This window comes from Mycteria americana, chromosome 1 (genome assembly GCF_035582795.1).
Source record: "Mycteria americana isolate JAX WOST 10 ecotype Jacksonville Zoo and Gardens chromosome 1, USCA_MyAme_1.0, whole genome shotgun sequence".
In the NCBI taxonomy this organism is placed as follows: Eukaryota; Metazoa; Chordata; class Aves; order Ciconiiformes; family Ciconiidae; genus Mycteria; species Mycteria americana.
In genome coordinates, this window is record NC_134365.1 from 196,963,266 (window position 1) to 196,980,151 (window position 16,886).

A 16,886-nucleotide genomic window follows, 5' to 3' on the forward strand; every position below is an offset into this window, starting at 1 on the left:
GCACTAGAGCTTCAAATCTTGTTAGCATTTAAAAGCTGCTAAGGTAGCAGTTGTTCACTCTTTGGAGAAGAAATTTTTTTTCTGTGTATTAAGATGTATTAAGATGCAACATGACCTGGTTTTCATTTATGTGTTGGAAGACTTAGATCAGACTAGAGTATTTATTTGCTATAATGGTCTAGTATTTAGACTAGACCACTTCTTTACCAAAACCCTCAAATATTCACACAGAAGAATTCAGAAGAGTCTGTTACATCTGTTGGTCCTCCATCAGGCTATGCACGTGTTTAATAGAAGATGGAGGTTTCAGATGGAGCAGTGGACCTTGCAGCGTTTTGAAGTGTGCATGTGTAAGTGAAAACGTCATAACTGAAGAGCTGCCCTTGTCGTGGTTTTGTTGGCTACAATGTGAGAATTCATCCAGAACTGCACTGAATTTTTAGTGTTTGGATCAAATGCAGAAGAATGTAGGACACGGGCAGAATTTGCCTGCTTGACATGAGTCCTGTTCAGTTTGCTGCTTAATGGCCACTGTTGTGGTACAACTTGCAGCTTATGGTACTGAAAACTGGGAGAGCATCCTGTGTGAAATACCAGGTTAGTATTGCCCAGTTCTTAAACCCTTTCTTTAGGCATCAGCTGCTGACCACTATCTGAGACTGGCTATTAGGCTATCCAGGCATTGATAAAATAGGGGGTGTGTGTGTTATTTTCTGGGCTGTTTTCTCAGTTTAAGATCTCTTGCTTGCTTTTTTCCTGTGTGTGTCAAAATCATACAATTCATTCTAAGACCAAGAGCTTGATGCTTATCTTGAGGCTAACCTTGACTGGGAGGCAGCACATAGGTGGGACTGGTTACTCTGACTCACTTTGGTGGACATAGAGTCTACATGCATATCTTGAGGATGAAGGTTTCCACAAAATGCAATGGGGGCTGCTGCCTTCTTTGTAAAAGAAAGAGGTGCTGTATTACCATTTTCCATAATTCAGTGGTTTGTCTTCCCCAAAAGAGAAGGATTATAGCTTTCTCAACCATTTGAAAGACTTTAGCCTATGTTTTCTACCTTCCAGAAGAATTTCTGATGGTAAGTTTTTATGGGCATAGGTTCTCCTCTTGTAGCTTTGCCTGTGCAAAAATAATTCAAGAGTTGTTGGACAAATAAGAGAAGCTACACGTGATGGAAGCAACTCAGATGTGTAGCCTGGGGATGACGTCCTGGTTGTAAGACTAGAAGACCAATACACTACTATTATCAAAGTGCTTATATATTTCCTAGAGCATAGTTGCTCGCTAAAACTCACAAAACTCTTCTGATCTGTTCCTCTCAAGGTAGGTGCTACAACTGGTGAAGTAGATTTTCATGCTTGTTTCCTCTTTGGCAAGAAGGAGAGGAGGAATTTCCTGCACAGACACTTGTACCCAGTACTAAAGTGATACTATTTTTCTTCTCCCTGCTGATTTTTAAAATGATGGGAGAACTGATATAAAATGCATTAGGCCAAAGGTGAAGGTGAGCCTAGCTCTTCTACATCTCGGCTAGCTCTAACCACAATGTTTTATAAAGAGGTAAACCTTTTTTAAGAAAACAGATTAAGTCCTATTCCAATCTCAAAAGGTAATTTATAGGTGCAACTAAACACCCTGGGGTGCAGGAGCTGTAAGTTACCACTTCCAGTATGTAACTTTTTTTGGATTTAGTGGCATGAGACCCCTCAGCTTTTGTGAAACCCAGTCTGAAACACACCATTGCTTAGCCAACAAACACTGCAGGAAGATACCCTTCTCTAAACAGGCACAGGTTGGTTACATTTTTTTAAGGTAGTCATGGTAGGAGTTACGGTATTTTGAAGTTAGTAATTTTTGGTGAGGTAGAAGTTAAATGCATCTTAAAACCTATGTGCGTCAAGTGTTTTGACATTCATGGTCACTAATTGTGATGTGCAGATACAACCACTGTTGCAGATGGTGCCAAAGCGAATGCAAGCAGCCAGCGGCAGGGATTTGGCTACTGCTTAGAGCAGGTGTTTGGGATACAAGAAGCACAGTTCACAAATAGTAGAATAGATAAGTGATGAGCTGACATCCGCTCTGAAGAAGCTGATGAGGGGATTACATCAATTACAACTTGATGTTAAAACCAACTACATGCCGTTTTAAGTTGTCATTTTTTAAATAGGAAGTCCAATACAAAACTAGTTGCTTTTACTAGAAACAAAACAAACCTACAACAGAGTTTTCATACTAGGCTGTCTGGGACAATGGGCTGCTGCACTTTAAAACTTCCACAGTATTGTGTGATTGTCTTCCAAAGCATTTTGCCCCACACGTTTTCTTCAACTAAATTCCTTTCTTTTCACCTTCCAGTCTCTCTTGTCTTGGGTGAAGCACCATGCTGATACAACTTATGGCTTTCAGTCCCAGAAATTAGTTCAGGTTTCTTCATCTGGGAAATATTTCCATAAACTAATATTTGGAAGACTCCGTTGGTACCAGGGCTCCCGTCCTGCCTAGTTTAGAGCCATAGTCCTTAAGGATTGTTGCAGGAACGCTTGAAGGAGAGATGGGATTTCAGGATTTTATTTACTTATATACGATGGACATTATCACTGTGCAAGATCAATGTGTTGATTGCAAATTAAAGGCCAAATTTACCAATTCACTGTTTGAGAGATTCCAAGCTGTTATAAAAAGTAATGGAGTCTATTTCTGAGCTGGTATGAGTTTGCCTTTAAAAAGTCAAATACATGAAATGAGTTAAGGGTTGTGTTACAGTATTTTCTAATGGTACCACCTCTTTGGGTTCTGTTTTCTCCCATGTTGTGCACCTTTTAATCGTAAAAAAACCCCCAATTGTATATCCTTATTGTTCTATGTCTGGAAGTTAGCATTTCCACAATATTTTTCTATATTGTACTGTATTAATTCTCAAAGACATAGCTAGTGGTTTACTAAAGCGCAAACATGTAGGTTATAGAAATGCACGGTTAAGCTTAGTGAAAGAAGATGAAGTCAGTTATGTGGTGGCACTATGAGGGGAAATGGAGAAAAGCCAGAAACAACCTTGAGTGTCTTCAAAAATCAGTTTAATTTGCTCTAGAGCATCAAACATTTAGAAGGTTTCATCAGATTCATACAGTTATAGCTTGTGTCACTTCTGAAAACCTGTTTGAAGAAATCAGTAGCTTGGGGCAGCACTCCCTCAGGCAGAAAAGCACAAAGGAGAAAGTGTCTGGACAGGAAGGAAAAACGAAGCTACATACACGGACGTATTTAAGAAGTGTAAATATCCTAGGTTTGGGGCAAAAGGGTTCATCCTGGAAAAGGTATTTCCTTTAAAACCAATTAAATTAGCACTATCTTCATCTTAGTATTTCTGTACCTCTTCTTTGGGAAAACTGATGAGATCCTAATAGCCCATCTTAGGTGAATGCTTCCATGTTTTGGGGATCAGAAGGATCCAGATTGCTCTGAATTTTATGCGACGTCTCTGAAGAGCTTTCTCTTTCCCAGCAACCTAGCTATGCGCATGGTTTTACCTGCTGACTTGAGAGATTGAAGAGACTTTCCTTGATCATTTCAGATGGATAGCAATACAGTTCTTAGAAGTGGAAAGGTTGCGAACTGCAGAGTTTACTTTACTTGCTTTCCAGGAGGAAAGTGCCACAAGTTAGTTGTCCATCTAAAAGCTCTGTAAATATGTAAGCAACACTATAGTAGGATATGAGGGAAAATTCCCTTTGAAATATTTTATCTTCAATATAGAAGGCACACATAAATCTATTTTGAGAATAAAAGAGTTCTTTGTATTCTAAATACTTTTTTTCGGAAGGATTTTGTGTAAGGAACCAATCTGTCTTCCTCCCCCAGACCCTGTAGGCAAAGCCACCAGTGGCTGAGAGACCTTCTTTTACACAGAGCTGCTTTTGAGAATGGAGGAGCCCCATCCGTGCAGCAAGAGCAAAATATGATATTTGGTCTCTGAAATATTTCCACAAAATCATTCTTTGCGGATCTAGGCTGTACATCAGAGAGAATTTTATCTAAACCAATTTAATGTTAGGGAGGAGGGTTAAATAGCATTGGTATTTTTTTGTTTGGCGGTTAGTAGTTTATCACTTGAAGTTGTACAATACATTAATTATCAGAACAATTGGACCTATTGAATGTTTCTGAAGTGAAAGCCACAAGTTATCAGATAAATTTAGAGTTGTGTAATTTTCTCATAACCCTTCACTTGGAAGCCTTTCTACTTCCAGTATAGGATGAGGTCTGGCAGTGAGGTTAACCCTGACCTCTGAGTGTTCTATATGGACTTGTTCATTTCTGCCACATTCTTTCAGTTTAAATTTAGATTTGCTGGCAGCTATTATGCCTATTGCAATAAGCTTTATGGGCAAAACATTGAAACAAATATGCCTTTTATCACAGATGTTTTTGCTGAATAAGATTAGTGAAGAACACTTGAAAGCTGAAAAACAGGGTGCAGAAGCCCTTGGTCCAAAAGGCACAAAGAGTTGAATGTCTGGAATGTATTTACTTCTTAATCTAAGGAAAGAGCAAGTAAGTGTTTAGGTGATGGACCATAATCTTGCACCCTGTTTTACCTCTGTAATTTGTTATTGGTAGTAATGAAATTTCAGCGATGTAAGTGAACACTGAATCTGGATACGAATGTGTACACGTAACAAAAACATTAAGCTTGCTGTTCTAAAACAAGCTGTTATTGCTGTAGGAAGTAGCAACCTACAACTAAATTTTATGTTTGGCTGATTGCTATATGTGTCTTAGTAAATATTAAACAGTTGGGTTAGTTCTTAATATACAATAACTATCTGAAGCATAATAGCTGCATTTGTAACCGCTTTAAATTGAAGGAAGTGCATACCACTTAATTTTCTATTTAGCACAAAGGATGATAGTTCTGTTTTATGATATTTTTATTCTTTTTTGTCTAACCTGAGTATATGGGACTTGAGAAATCCATATGGCAAAGAAATTCACTTTCAAGGCCAATATGTCATTCTCTGCCTAATGTATAACATGATCTTCATAGACAAGGTTGCTCCACCTTGAAAGATTTGTTTGACGAGGGATTCTCTGGTCTCACTTTCTACTACTGCTTGTCTGTCTAGGATAGGACAAGAGGAAACAGCCTCAAGTTGCACCAGGGGAGGTTTAGATAGGGTATTAGGAAAAATTTCTTCACTGAAAGGGTTGTCAAGCATTGGAACAGGCTTCCCAGGGAAGTGGTTGAGTCACCATCCCTGGAGGTGTTTAAAAGACGTGTAGACATGGCACTTAGGGACATGGCTTAGTGGTGGACTTGGCAGTGTTAGGCTTACGGTTGGACTCAATTAGGTTTCCAACCTAAATGATTCTATGATTCTATATTCCAAGGTAACATACAAAAAGTGTTCCTGTAATGCATTTCTGTCTCTAAGCTTTTCATGTTCTTCAAAAGATAACAGCATTCCTATGCATTGCTGAATGACTGCGGCTCCGACAAAGAAAGGAGGCCTTGAGAGTATATGGAAAGGAGTGTTCTCCCTGTAGACCTTTTTAGGGGAAAAACAATGAATAAAGCAGACCATGATTCTTAGATAATTTAGAGTGAGATTTTTTTCCTTCTGAAGGGCAAGACACAAAAGCTTCCAAAGATGCTCTGACCCTGCTGCCTCTGCAGTTGCTATGGGCAGGATAGACTGATACTCAGCTCTTCCGAGCACTTCGATAGCATCCAGCCTAGTTACTAGGGCCGAACACTGGGGAGCTGTGTTCCTCGTGAATGGATTAGGCAGAATTTATTCACTGGTTAGAAGTCCTACTGTGCAGGCTGTATATTTTTGAATGTAAGTAGCATCATGTTTTTGCTGTTCTGCAGGAATTTCAGGCAACCTTTGAAATACGTAGCCAATCAGCATTTGTTCCAAATGGTGCTTTTGTGCCAAATTTCCAATTAGTGAATGGCATTTGCTAACTAGGCCCATTTGGCTTTATCTTGAAGGATAATGAAAACCCATCTTTTTCCTCATCCCCTTAATAGACACAATATAGAGTCTTACTGAACTAAAAGAGACAGAACTGAATGGAGAAAGCTAGGAGAGTTTGGGGAAACTCTTTAGGACTTGTATTTTTAAGGAATGACTGTGGTTTGAGTTCTGTTACAGTAAAGCAAGAAATTTATAAAAATAAGGGGGTTTGGCTCATATGGATGTATTGCAGAGTGTTGGTGAATGCTGGAAGTATAGTTCCAGTAGGTAGGTATTTTTCGAGGTAAATGCAAAGTGTGCCTCCCAATGCATGAAGCTGTATTTTTTACTGTAACACTGTGTCATATATGTGCATTATTACATGCATTTGGAGTGTCTTCATCAGAAATATTTGGAAGCCTTTCTTAAAGTCTTCATGAATTTTCATCTTTCCATTTTCTATGGAAAATGCTAAATTAGAGACACCCCTCCAGCCCCCCAAAATACTCTTTTCCATCATGGAACAGAAAATGGACTGTTTGTCCATTTTCTGTTCATTTACTGAACATTTCTGCTCATTTACTTGTGTAAATTTCTCCTACTTTTTCTTGAACTAAAAAATCCTACCTTCTAATGTACCCTTCAATGTTTGTTACCTGGCAAGTACAATTTTTGCATGGCTCGGTGACATCAAACACATTTTACTCATTTCCGTATGTAATTGTTGCCTCAGAATTGTTTACCACTGATGGGTAAGAAAGCACAGTCTTACAGCTCCTTTTTCTTAAATTACAGTTTAACTGTGTTGAAAAATAGAAGCTTCATATTAGATTTTGACAGACTTTCTACATTCATTGTTGCTGGAGTTTGGGTTGGGTTATGTGTTTTTTCCTTGTTGCTGGGTTTTTTGAGCATTCTTTAGTATTGAAAAGATCAGTACGTGAGGAAGCATAACTACAGGAAAATGTAGAATCTTTACTTTGTCTAGAAATGAGTGTTGTAGACATTTATCAACATGCACATTTCCTGTGTAAGATCATCTCACTCAGAAAGGATTCAACATGAGGAGTGTCTTTTGATACTCCCTTTCTGTGGAACGTCCTGTATTTCCTGTACTTTACTTTAAAATGTTTGGGAAGACAATGGGAAGTAATCAAAGAATCAAATAATTGTAATAGCTACAGAGTTGAAATACAGCTTAGCACTTCTAACAGCATTTCAGGAAAAACACTCAGGGGTTATAAAAATTTGGGAAATGCCAAATAAAAATTTGGAAAACTAAAGATTGGGTATTTAGTTTTCTGTGTTTCAAAACAATCCCTACAAAGATAATAGTAGCCCCTCTGAAGGGAACATGCTTCTCTTGGTAATATGGGACCAGATGTCTTGATGATCTGGGGCCTTATTCTTAGTTACTGTGGTGAAGATGAGCATTTCCATTAGGAAAAATATACGTCAGTGTAATACTTGAGTGAGCCTCCTGGATTCTATTCCTAAAGCTTTTTTCTACAATAGTGAGCAAATTACAATTATCTCTCTGTCCCACTTGCAAAACCCTCATAAGGAAACAAACCACCATAAAGATTTATCAGGTAAGAATAATAACCATATTCATCTAGCTCCCCTAGGTATCGTGGAGTGTTGGTATGATGCTCTTAGGATTTTGGCAGGATGGCAATGCACTATTACTGTTTGTATGCTCAGTCTGGTAGAATTGTTTGCTATGAAATTTTCCTCTGTGCGAAGATATGTATTGTTTGTAAAGGTAAGACAGATGAAAGAACTGAAGTGGCTTCAGGACAGAGACTAATCTGGGCACCTGTAGCTGCCCGTGATGACAGGGAGGGCAGTGTGACTGTGTTTTTCTTGTGAATGTTTAGAAGTGATTTGAATGAGGAAAACAAGGCATAATGCAGCAGCATGCAGAGGGACTGCCATGGAAAGATGCTTAAGGGGAGTCACTGGAAAGGACCGAGGAAATAAAGGAACAAGAAAAGTATCTTTGGCAGTTGCACTACAATGGATTACTGTTTTCGTTATACAGTGAAGCAGTTCAGATAAAAGGGGAAGATGCATCCATGAAAACAGAAAGTGTTTGAGACCAATAAAGTGTTCCCAACAGATGGGCAAAAGAAAGCTGCAAGACTTGATGAAGTCTGGAATTATAGTGAGGAACAAATGATGACCTTCAATGTTCTGATTCTTATTGACAACAAGCAATCAGTGGAGAGATGCCAAAATAGAAGTGGCTTAAGGAGGAGACATTAAAGTTACTTTGGGTTTGGTCTTGGTTTTGCTTAGCTTGATCTGGCAGTGGTTCACCCAAGATGAAGTGTTAGAAAGCCATTCAGATATACAGAAGTGGAATGTGATCATTTGAGTATGAAGAACAGCTATGAATATGTGTCATCAGGATTGGAGTGATAATTGAAGCTTTCTAAATGGAGAAAGTTATCCAAGGACAGGGAAAGAGCTGGTCAGCTTTTTCCGTGAGGGCTAGAAGAAAAATTAGAGTCTTCAAGTTACAAAAAGTTTGAATGTTTTAAGACTTCATGTATGTTTGATTTCTTTTAGACCCAACCAGAAAAAGGATCTGAATGGTCAGACTCTATGTCATGTCTTATGAAGAAACTGGAACAGCTGAATTTAGATATTGAAGAAGCTCTGAGTGCTGGCTCTTCTCCCTCCAGTACTCCTTCTACCAAAAGGCACAAGCAACTGGTAAGAATCTGTGTGTCGTATGATATGTTTTCTAACTTTTAGCTATCAGATGCTCATCAAGCCATGGTTTTAAGATCTGGCTGTGTTTCTGGATAGGCTGAGGAGCTCAGGTTCAACGATGAAGTAAGTTACAGTCTTCACTCAATAATAAATCTCATTAACTTCTTAGGCAACTAACGGCCAAATAAACAAATGTCATAGGATGAAACTCATAAGTTTTCTGTTAATATGGCTTAAAATCATTAAATACCTTTTTTAGAGGGGAATTTGAATCCAGATTATTGCATTTGATAGTTTTTCAGGATAGAATATTGTTAATTTAATGTTCCAGTGCTAGCCCGTTTACTCTTGTATTTATTTAAAGACATAACAGCAAGAGAGTCACTATGTATCTTCATTAAGAGTTGAATTAATATTTTTGTTTATTTATTTTATCTGAATATTTGATTTAGAGCTGCATTCCTCTGGTTAAGAATCTTTTGTGGTGGCAGGTGTCATCAGTTGATGACATGCAGTTTCCCAAGCTTTTATTTTAAGTCAAATGGGATTAAGGAGCAATGATATTATTTTAGTAATTTTTGAATAAGCAAGGTTTTTTATAGAAGCAAGTAACTGGAGAGTGAACAGCATGAGAAGTAGGAGTGTTTGTTCTCTGCTTTAGGCTATGATTAAAGTAATTTCTTAAGATAGAGTTGTTTGGATTCGCAGCTCTGAATGTTAGTGCTGGCTTGAAATTCCTGGAAGGTGAGCTTGTTTGAATGCTTTTGCCATCGCTGCTCTTTCAATGCTGCTTCATTTTGTAAAAGTAAATTCTTTAAGTAAATGTCTGTGTGGATCACAGTGTAAATGTTCATGTCTCTCAAGCTGGGACATTCAGAATCTTGCATCTCGGTGTTCTTTGCAGTATGCATTTTCATATTCTGCAGAGAGAGTGTTAGTAACAGAGTGGCCACGACTGTCTCTCATTTCTTTTTTATTGTATGTCAGCAAGTCAGAACCAGGTCTGTCCAACTGAATTAATTTCATCATTAACTTGTCTATTAATGGACAGCGTTCTGTCTTCTTGTAGGAGACTGCTCAATGTTTTCTGTCAAAATGCGGTGGCAGTGGAGTCTGCTTTTCCACCTGAAAGTGAAATCCAAGCCATCAGAATTTAAGCACTTCCCATTGTGAGGAAGTCTGGTTTTGGTAACCAGTGATCCAAACACCTGTGATTTTATGGCTGTGCCTATTCTACTAAGGCGAAAAACGTGGTTTGGTTAGGCGTCATTCTTTTTCCATGATGACTTGAACATCGTAGGACACTGGACTTCACATCCGTTGCTGGAGCATTCAATGAAGGGCATGTAGCGTGTAGACAGCAGAAAAACAAATCCAAATAGGCAATGTTTTCAAATGCCCTTTGATACATAAGAACAACAACATGAAAAGTGGGTGCATAGAGAATGCCAACACCAGCATCCCAGATGCTTGCACTTCTTTTACTGAAGCTTATTGGCAAGACATCATCTGAGTACAGAGGCCAGGACTTCGGGCGCAGCCTTCTTGCTGGGACGTATTCCCCCACCAAAATCCTTTGCTAGTCATACAGAGCTGGTCATGTTTCATATGCAGATAAAACCTACCTCCAAGCCAGTCTCACTGGTATTGGCACACTTGTTTCCCTTACCAATAGTTGCATCTGTTTGGATAAGTCCAAAAAGATTTCAAGGATGTTTCTAACATCAATGCCAAAATTACCATTTTCCTTACTATGCTATTTGAGCAGTTACACTCCTCTTTATCAGGTCATGTATTCTTCCCATTCTGAGGCAGGAGAGCTTGCTTCATTTGAATTGTCTGTGGACAGGCAAACATCATGTGAATCAGCCACCTTTTTATTGTGGCCTTATTTGGCAGACTGGAAATGTCCTTTAAACCTCAAAGAGCCAGATTCACTACAGGAGCTGGAGAGGTCACATAACACAAAGGCCGTCCTGATGAGACCAGCAAGATCAGAGCAAGAAAAGAGTCAGGGACAATCTGTTGTGGAACTGATGATGGGACGCACTTTGCTATCTCCTGCAAAGGTGTTTGTAGTCAAACCATTTCTGAACAAGGGAATCATCTGCCCTAATTTAAACATTTAAGAATAATTTGCCTCAAAAGAGGTTGACCTTAGTCTTCCCCTATAGTCAAAAAAGCAAAACACATCCTCCTAAATCTCTCCATGAATTTACTGTGAAGAAACAGATTTTTAAAATCTCAAAATGACAGTTGCAGTGGAAAAAATGAACAAACTCTTGTTTTCATACAAGTTGTATGAGTAATTTATCTTCTATCAATTCATCCAATTTGGTCCATATTTCTTATTATAGCTTGTAATTTGTTCCACACAGATCAAATGTTTTATTCTTGTCACTCACAATGAAACTTGAATAGGAAGAAGATCTATCTCAGACATATGTTTACTAGTAACTGTGTAAATTTGGCTTCTATAAAATGATGAACCACTTATGGGTTCTTCATATGTTTTTATCCTATTTCGATTATATAAACTGGGAGCTGATGCAAGAAATTATGATTGAAAAGGATTTGGGGTGAAGTGCTCACAGATGCAAGGCCAACTTGTAGATGCAAGGTCTGAGAAGTAGCTGACTACTGTATGAGTGGCAACATGAGTTTGGTGGACCTGCTGCTCTGAAAATTGGTCTCTTGAGGGTGTGGGCAATTTTTAACAGATGACAGTATTTATTTTGTACGGCAGATGCTGTGTCTCAGGGATACATTCTGTAATTTAATCACTGGGTTGAGCCAGTTGGTTTTCTACTGAAGGATCTTTTCATCTGTTCATGGAAGTAACTCTTTGATATTTTATTATTCTTTACATTTTCCTGTTGTGAAGATATCTGTCATTACTAATACTCCATTGGACAAAAATTTTGCAGAAACAAGTCCAAATATTTGCTAGTTAATGAAATGGACTGGGTGAATAAATGTTATGGGATTTACTGGGTGAGAGTAAAGGGTCTTGTAGTATTTTGGTGAACAAATTTAAGGTATTTTTCAAAACATAATAACTTTTAGAAAAATGCTAAGAGGTTTAACTTCCCTTGGTTAGTCTTCTGTGTAAACCACAGGTTACCGCTGGTCATTTTTTTATTGGGAAATAGCATTGGGCAGTAGCAGTGGCTGGATGACTCCGTATCTGATCCAGAAAAGGTATAACAAAAAATAATAGGCATCAAATTATTTTCTGAAACATCTTCTCACCAATGCTATAAATACATGCTATAAGTACAAAAAGCTGGGCTATCTGAATATACTAACAGCAAAACTGCTAGCTTCGGAAAACTGGAATTAATAGTGCTGTTCCTCTAAAACCTGTACCTTTCCTGTGAAAAAAAGTCTTTCTTAGCAATATAGAAGGAGGTACTTTGTAAATGAGATAGCAGAGATAAAACAGTCTTCCTGTAAACAGTGTGTTTCACTGTTGTTTAGTGTGTCTGCTTCATTACCATTTGATGTCTAGGACTCCGTTTCAGTAGAGAAAAAACAGCAGATCTGAAGAATGAAAATCACATTTTTCAGTTTTAGTCCTTTATCATTCATGGATAGTGACACAGAAATCCTGTTTGATTATAATTACCCTGTCTTCTATTAGAGATATGACTTTCATTGAACAAAACTTTGTCTTTAACTTACACATTCTCTTAATTCTTTTGCAGTAGTGTATTATCTTTAGACTTTTTGGGGCAACATACTGATTCTTTTGTCAGCTTTGCAAAGCCTCCTCATTTTATAGGCCTAAAAATATAATAACTGGGAGCTAGGCAATTGCTGTTAAAGACCAGCAGCAAATTTGTCCTCTTGTGAAGGGGAGCAGACAGAAAATGGGCTGATTCTGATTCATTGTACCCAACAGCTTGGGACTGCTCTGCAGTGCACCCATGATCCTGGTTCCCTGATTGTTCCCAGCACAGATCCTGCTGGATTGCGGCAAGGCTTGCTCCTTGCTTGCACGCTTCGTCGTTCTTTTGAGGCAAACCGGGATACGTGGGGGGATGCTGTGCAGTTGGTCTCTTCCTGGCATTGCATTCAGTGTGGCCGGGTACATGTGGGCCCAGAGTTTGGACATGCATCTTTTAAAAAATGGTGTGGGAGTGGAGCAATCGAGTGAGGTCTCCCCAGGTTTGGGGGACAAGGAAAAGTGGATTTGGAAAGTTCAGTGTCTGTGATTTGAAAAGGGGAATTTTCTGGGTCTCTGTTTAAGTTAGAAAAACGAACATGAAATAAAGTGAAAAGCTACTTTTAAATAATTTGAATAAAACCATTTCTCTTTCTAAGGTAGAGGTGATTCAGTTCCGGGATCTTTAGGAAGGTGTACTACTATTTATTAGTTCTCCAGTTGCGTATACTAGCTGTTAAGGAAACCACTTCACATAATATCTGGATGTCTAACTTAGCAAAATGTAAAAATGATGCAGCAGGTGGTTTTAAGAAAAAAGATTGAAGTGAAATGTTTGCCTTACATCAGAGAAAAAAAGCTTTAAAAAGATAAAATTCCAATATTTTTATCTTGCAGTTCACATTAAAAATATTTATGACTTGCCTTTATTTACAGGGTTTTTAAAATTCTCTTACAGTGCCCTGTTCAAGTGGAGACAGGCTTTTATGGAGATCATCAAGGAAAGGGATCTTGGAAAAACAGAAGAACAGACTACCAGGATCTAGACTGTTTACCTTACCCAGTGTCAACTGGAGCACGACCTAAAACTGATGTAAGTAGCTACAGCTTATTTACAACACTCTCTGACTCTCAGGTTCAGTAATCTCAAAATTTACTATTTATCATTAAAATTGTCCATGCATTTCTTAGCATTTCTTAGTAGTTTGTTCTGCAAATATTGCACTGTACGGAGGAGTTTGGTTTGCAAAAGAGGTACAGATAAAAGTTAAGTCAGTCTTCAATGAGACTCCAGGGCTGTGGGATTCATCTAATCTGATTTTAGATGACTCTAGTGAAGACTTCTACATCTGAACAAGTCACTTGGACTTCCTTTATACTCAATGGAAAGAAACAGGCATTTCTAAAGAGTAATTAATCTCATCTGGGGGTTAGATGTGATGGATTCCAGGCATCAGATCAGCTACTGCATCTTTTTCTTCATTGCTTATTTTAGAATTAGTCTTTTAGGATTTTTAATTTGGCTGTTGGTTAGGCTCAATTCAGGGCGGATTCCATTCTGCATTCTCTGTAAGCAGAAGTGTTCAGCTCTGGAAGTTTAAGCCCTATTTCTAACCAATAATACCAATATTTATTTTGGGGTTTTTTATAAGGTGATGCTGTAGTTTGCAATCAAAGTCTGTTAAAATCTATCAGAGGGTTTTCTCAAAAGGCTTTGCTTAACTTCCTCAATAGCTAAATGTAAGCTATTTTAGAATGAGTGTCTTGATTCCAAAATGCAGATGGTTTTGCCTCTCAGTTTTAAATTACTTGGGTGCCAGCAGTGTCCATGATCGTCACAGAACATAAAAATGGCTGCACTGGATCAAATCAAAAGGACTTATAGTCCAGTATCCTTTCTTTGGCAGTGGCCAACGTTGGAAGTTCAGGAAAGAAGTGTAAGAACAGGGTAAGCAGATAGTAAGCCATCTCAGCTTCTTTTGAGGTATTTATCATGGAGACACATTGAAGTCAGACACTATATAGCAGTTTTGTAATTAACAGCCCCCAAGGGTCTTTTTGCCACTAGTTGTGTCTTTTGTATTCATTTGTACTCGTTTGTTCTTTTGATATTCAAAGCATCTTGTAGCAATGAGTTCCAAAGTTTAATTGTGGAGTATGTGAAAAAACACGTATTTTTTGTTGTAAATTTGCTACTGGATTATTAATTTGGCTGTAATTCATTTACTGTGAAAAACTGAATCTTAGGAATCTTGTAGGAAGTAGTGGATACCTGAGACGGGTTTTTTTTCAGTGTGTCTGTATTTATTGGTATTGAATTTTGTCTGCCTGTTTGTCTTATGCTCGTTCAGCATCATGAGGTCCTTCTGCAGCAGCTGGCAGCAGTTTTTGTTTTTATTAACCTCTGTAATTTAATATAATCAGAAAACTCTGTCCCTTTTTATTCCTCCATTTTCCAGATCATTTATGAGTGTATTGAACATGTATCCATGAGACTGTCAGGTAATATCCGTCCACTGTAAAAGAAAGCAACCAATTATTCCTAACCTTTTTTTTTCACTTTTAGTTGGCAATGAAAAGACATTTTTATTTCTTGACATCTTTTTTGTTTTTCTTCCTTGACAGCGTAGTTTGTGTCTGATAGATAACTTCATCAGAAGCTTTTTGAAATGGAAGTACATTGTATCAGCCAAATCACCCATATCTGCATGATCATTCAAAGACCTTGTCTAGATTACTGAGACATGGCCTCCAAAAGCCACACTTATGCTTCCCTGCTAGCCTGTATTACTATGTGTGAGTTTATTCTGTTCTTAAGCATACTTTCTGGCAATTTTCTGTCATGCATATCAGTCCTACTAGTGTCTCTTCCACAAATAGCTTCAGAGGCATTTTCAAATACTGGCATCACATATGCCACCCCCCATTTCTGCGATCCCAAAGCCAATAGATTTCAGCAACAATTACACATTAAGTCAGTAGCTCAGCAGTTCTCTTTCTCCCGATGAGGTGCTTATTTCAAGTTATCTATGCAATTTGTATTAAAGCAAAATCTATTATATTAAAGGTATCTTTAAAACTGTCATACTGTTCATCGAACAAAGAATGATATGCATGCCACCATATAAATTCTGTATTTCATTAAATGAGTCTACTCCTGTTCATTTGAAATGGAAATTTGAAGGTGAGCTCCACTTGCTTACTAACTGAAAACATTATTGTCTTCCCACCAGCTATTTCCTTTCTTTAGAAAATAAGTTTGCTGTTTTCCATTTCTGCAAAAGGATAAATATTTGTTCTGATTTGTGACTTGTTCTAGTTGGAATAGAATTGCTAGTTTGGTAGAATTCAGTTTGAATCTAGTAGTAGAATCTAGTTTGGTAGAATTCAGTAAAAAGTAAGATATTTGCCAACTTTATTTGTTTTTTACCTTGGCCAAATGTTCAGGCATGTACAAATATCGTTGCTTTACTGCCTTTCCACTAGCACTATGTAAATATTTTTGAAGTGATGTTGCAATAATACTGTTGTTTGCCAGAAGTGTGTAGGAGAGAAGGCAGAGAAAGTAACTTTTGGGTTTTTTTCTTTTCTGAGGTTTACATTTCTCTTTTTGTTGAAATTCAGGAAATACAATAAACAGCAGTTCCACGAATCTTCATCAGTACAGTCCATGTATTGTATCAAACATTTGTAATGCTGTAGTAACAGCAGTGTAATGCAGAAAGTACTACTGGTGCCTAGGGCACCATCTAGTCTAGAAAACTACTGGAGGCACAGAATTTCTTTAGAAATTACTGGACTGTTTTTTGAATTGGCCAGTGCTTTAAATTAGGAATAAATGTTGAAACTGGATGTTTGCAAATTTCATTCAGGAGAGTGGATCATTTTACTCCCTTCAAAGTGCTGCTTTTGTTGTATGTACTATATTTCCAGCAAATACAAATAATGCCATGTCTAGCTCTAGGCATGCAGTCTGCATGAGTCTGTCATGTCTCTCCCATACCCGAATTTTCACTGCTTATTCCTTAAGATACAGACTTCTCCATATTTTTTAAAAAAGGCATGCCAAAGTTACTTTTATTGCAGTAGAGGGGATGGATCCAAATGACAAAAGGCCTAATTCTTTCTGTGTCACACCCAGGTTGCATTAGTTTAACTCCCATGATCCAGGTGGTATAATACATAACTTGGGAGTAACACAGAGACAAATCAGACCCGTTGTATTTTGATGAGCTAGTTTTTCTTCTCTTCAGTTTTTTTATGAGTCAGGAGGTCAAAAAGAGCTTATCTGTCTCCACTCCGCAGGAGCTCATATACCCAGGCATTTAGAGAACCAAATATTCCATAACTTACTGCGATTAGCAAATATAGTGGAGAAGACCAATGTTAGAAATAGCAGGGATGCTGTAATTTGGGAATAATATGCAGAGAATTATGCAGGACACAGTTGTTCAATTCTCGATACAAGGCAGTTAGCTGCACACTTTCATGGATACCACCTAGGCTGACAGCTTAAAAGGTGCAATGA

The 16,886-nt window shown here is 38.0% G+C and overlaps 1 protein-coding gene across 1 annotated transcript in view; it reads left to right on the forward strand.

Annotated features, from left to right (window-relative positions):
- The window catches only part of LOC142408267 (uncharacterized), a 108,462-nt gene that overhangs the window by 21,517 nt on the left and 70,059 nt on the right, over nt 1-16,886 (forward strand). The window contains exons 2-3 of the mRNA XM_075498609.1: nt 8,545-8,691; nt 13,317-13,451. Of these exons, the coding sequence (XP_075354724.1) occupies nt 8,545-8,691; nt 13,317-13,451 (282 nt within the window). The remainder of the gene's footprint in view (nt 1-8,544; nt 8,692-13,316; nt 13,452-16,886) is intronic.